The following is a 2,112-nucleotide window of genomic DNA, read 5'->3' as shown; positions in this document are numbered from 1 at the left end:
AATTTTAGCAAACAAATACCAGCAGGCCTGTTAGTAGTGTTAGTGTTTGTCTGGCTGGCTGTCTGTCTTTTCGTGGGTGTAGCAATGCTTTTGTGGGCAGGCAGGCAATCACACGGACAAAAAGCGCCATGCCGGTATGTACACTGTACCTGTGTTATATGTGTGAATTAAGGGTGTATGCAGGTTTATACCAGCAAACACACTCAGGGATACAATCTTGATAGTCTAGCCACCTCCCACCACAAATACAAACAAGTAACTGATGTTTAAGAACAAAAACCCAGATAACACATACTGACCATTCTGAAGGTCCACTTCATCGCCGATGTCAAGGGCCATTTGTTTCTGCCGGGAAATCACCCTGCCCAGTGCCTCCAGTCCTTGGTCTTGTTCTGCGGAGAAAAAAAACACCCGATAACTTCACACGTGCAATTATTTCCATTGTCGTTTTACCATTACAGTAGGAGCCCCCCAAGTGTCCTCCACTTTTAAGATCTTTTTTTTTTTTGCCATGCATAACGTCTATAACATTCCTTTATTTTGAGACCCCTCCCTTTTGATTCCTGATTTGTGACCCTCCACCACGAAATGAGTCGCATGTCACCTTTGCATGATTTTCATATTTTTACATTTTCCTAAAGAGTTTTTATCCAGTGGTGAAAACCGTTTTAGAAAAGAGCGAAACATGTTTGAGTTATAAGCCTGTGACTAAGGTGACCCGCACACTGTTACCAGACACTCTCCGGACTTATATCAAGCCTAGCGCAGAAACGCGCGAGATGACATGCGACTCATTTCGTGGTGGAGTGTCACATTTATCTCAAATTTGTTGCGGTCTTAAAAGGGGAGGAGTTACCAATGCCTGCAACCGTGTCATCTGTCGGAATTCATGCTCATTGAAACATGCACGGTTCCTAAGGCTGTTTCAATTTAGTATGGTATAATTAGCAGCTCTGAAAAATAAATCCATATTTGGCTGTGTGGACCGAAAGTCACTCTTTTCAAACTGATCATGTCAAAATAAACACTAAAATATAGTTTCTGAATTAGCGTGCCTCAAATCCACTACTCCATGAAAAAATTCAGAAATTTCTCAAATAGCGTGATAGATGCTTGAAGTACACACAAAATCAAAGTAAATCTGTGGTGTTGGGGTGTTCAAATTTTGGCTGTGCAATAGCATTAATGAAAACACATCAATCATCAAGTCAATCAAAATTGTTCCCCTTACCACCACTCATAAGTATCGGAAGCGTATTAATTGCATAATGCAAGGAAAAATCTCTGACACAATTTTGCGAACCAAAATGTTCCAACAGATGTCACAGTGCGTCACTATTCCTCCAATCCAAACTTCAGATTTTACTTAGCGATAAGAAACCATTTACTGATGCGAAACACACCCTTTAGTTTTCATATCGTAAAGGCATCTAAGACAAAACCATGACAGAACAAGTCGCGTAAGGCGAAAATACAACATTTAGTCAAGTAGCTGTCGAACTGACAGAATGAAACTGAACGCAATGCCATTTTTCAGCAAGACCGTATACTCGTAGCATCGTCAGTCCACCGCTCATGGCAAAGGCAGTGAAATTGACAAGAAGAGCGGGGTAGTAGTTGCGCTAAAAAGGATAGCACGCTTTTCTGTACCTCTCTTTGTTTTAACTTTCTGAGCGTGTTTTTAATCCAAACATATCATATCTATATGTTTTTGGAATCAGGAACCGACAAGGAATAAGATGAAAGTGTTTTTAAATTGATTTCGACAATTTAATTTTGATAATAATGTTTATATATTTAATTTTCAGAGCTTGTTTTTAATCCAAATATAACATATTTATATGTTTTTGGAATCAGAAAATGATGGAGAATAAGATGAACGTAAATTTGGATCGTTTTATAAATTTTTATTTTTTTTTTACAATTTTCCGATTTTTAATGACCAAAGTCATTAATTAATTTTTAAGCCACCAAGCTGAAATGCAATACCGAAGTCCGGGCTTCGTCGAACATTACTTGACCAAAATTTCAACCAATTTAGTTGAAAAATGAGGGCGTGACAGTGCCGCCTCAACTTTCACGAAAAGCCGGATATGACGTCATCAAAGACAT

The 2,112-nt window shown here is 38.8% G+C and overlaps 1 protein-coding gene across 3 annotated transcripts in view; it reads right to left on the bottom strand.

Moving 5' to 3' along the window:
* LOC138959266 (syntaxin-8-like) overlaps positions 1 to 2,112 on the bottom strand; it is a 32,342-nt gene that overhangs the window by 8,241 nt on the left and 21,989 nt on the right. For all 3 annotated transcript variants that reach the window (XM_070330667.1, XM_070330670.1, XM_070330668.1), the window contains one exon: positions 300 to 392. In XM_070330667.1, coding sequence (XP_070186768.1) covers positions 300 to 392 — 93 coding nt within the window. The remainder of the gene's footprint in view (positions 1 to 299; positions 393 to 2,112) is intronic.

Source organism: Littorina saxatilis, linkage group LG2 (assembly GCF_037325665.1).
Source record: "Littorina saxatilis isolate snail1 linkage group LG2, US_GU_Lsax_2.0, whole genome shotgun sequence".
In the NCBI taxonomy this organism is placed as follows: domain Eukaryota; kingdom Metazoa; phylum Mollusca; class Gastropoda; order Littorinimorpha; family Littorinidae; genus Littorina; species Littorina saxatilis.
The sequence above is the reverse complement of the archived record's forward strand: the minus strand, read 5'-3'. Positions and strand labels throughout refer to the sequence as shown.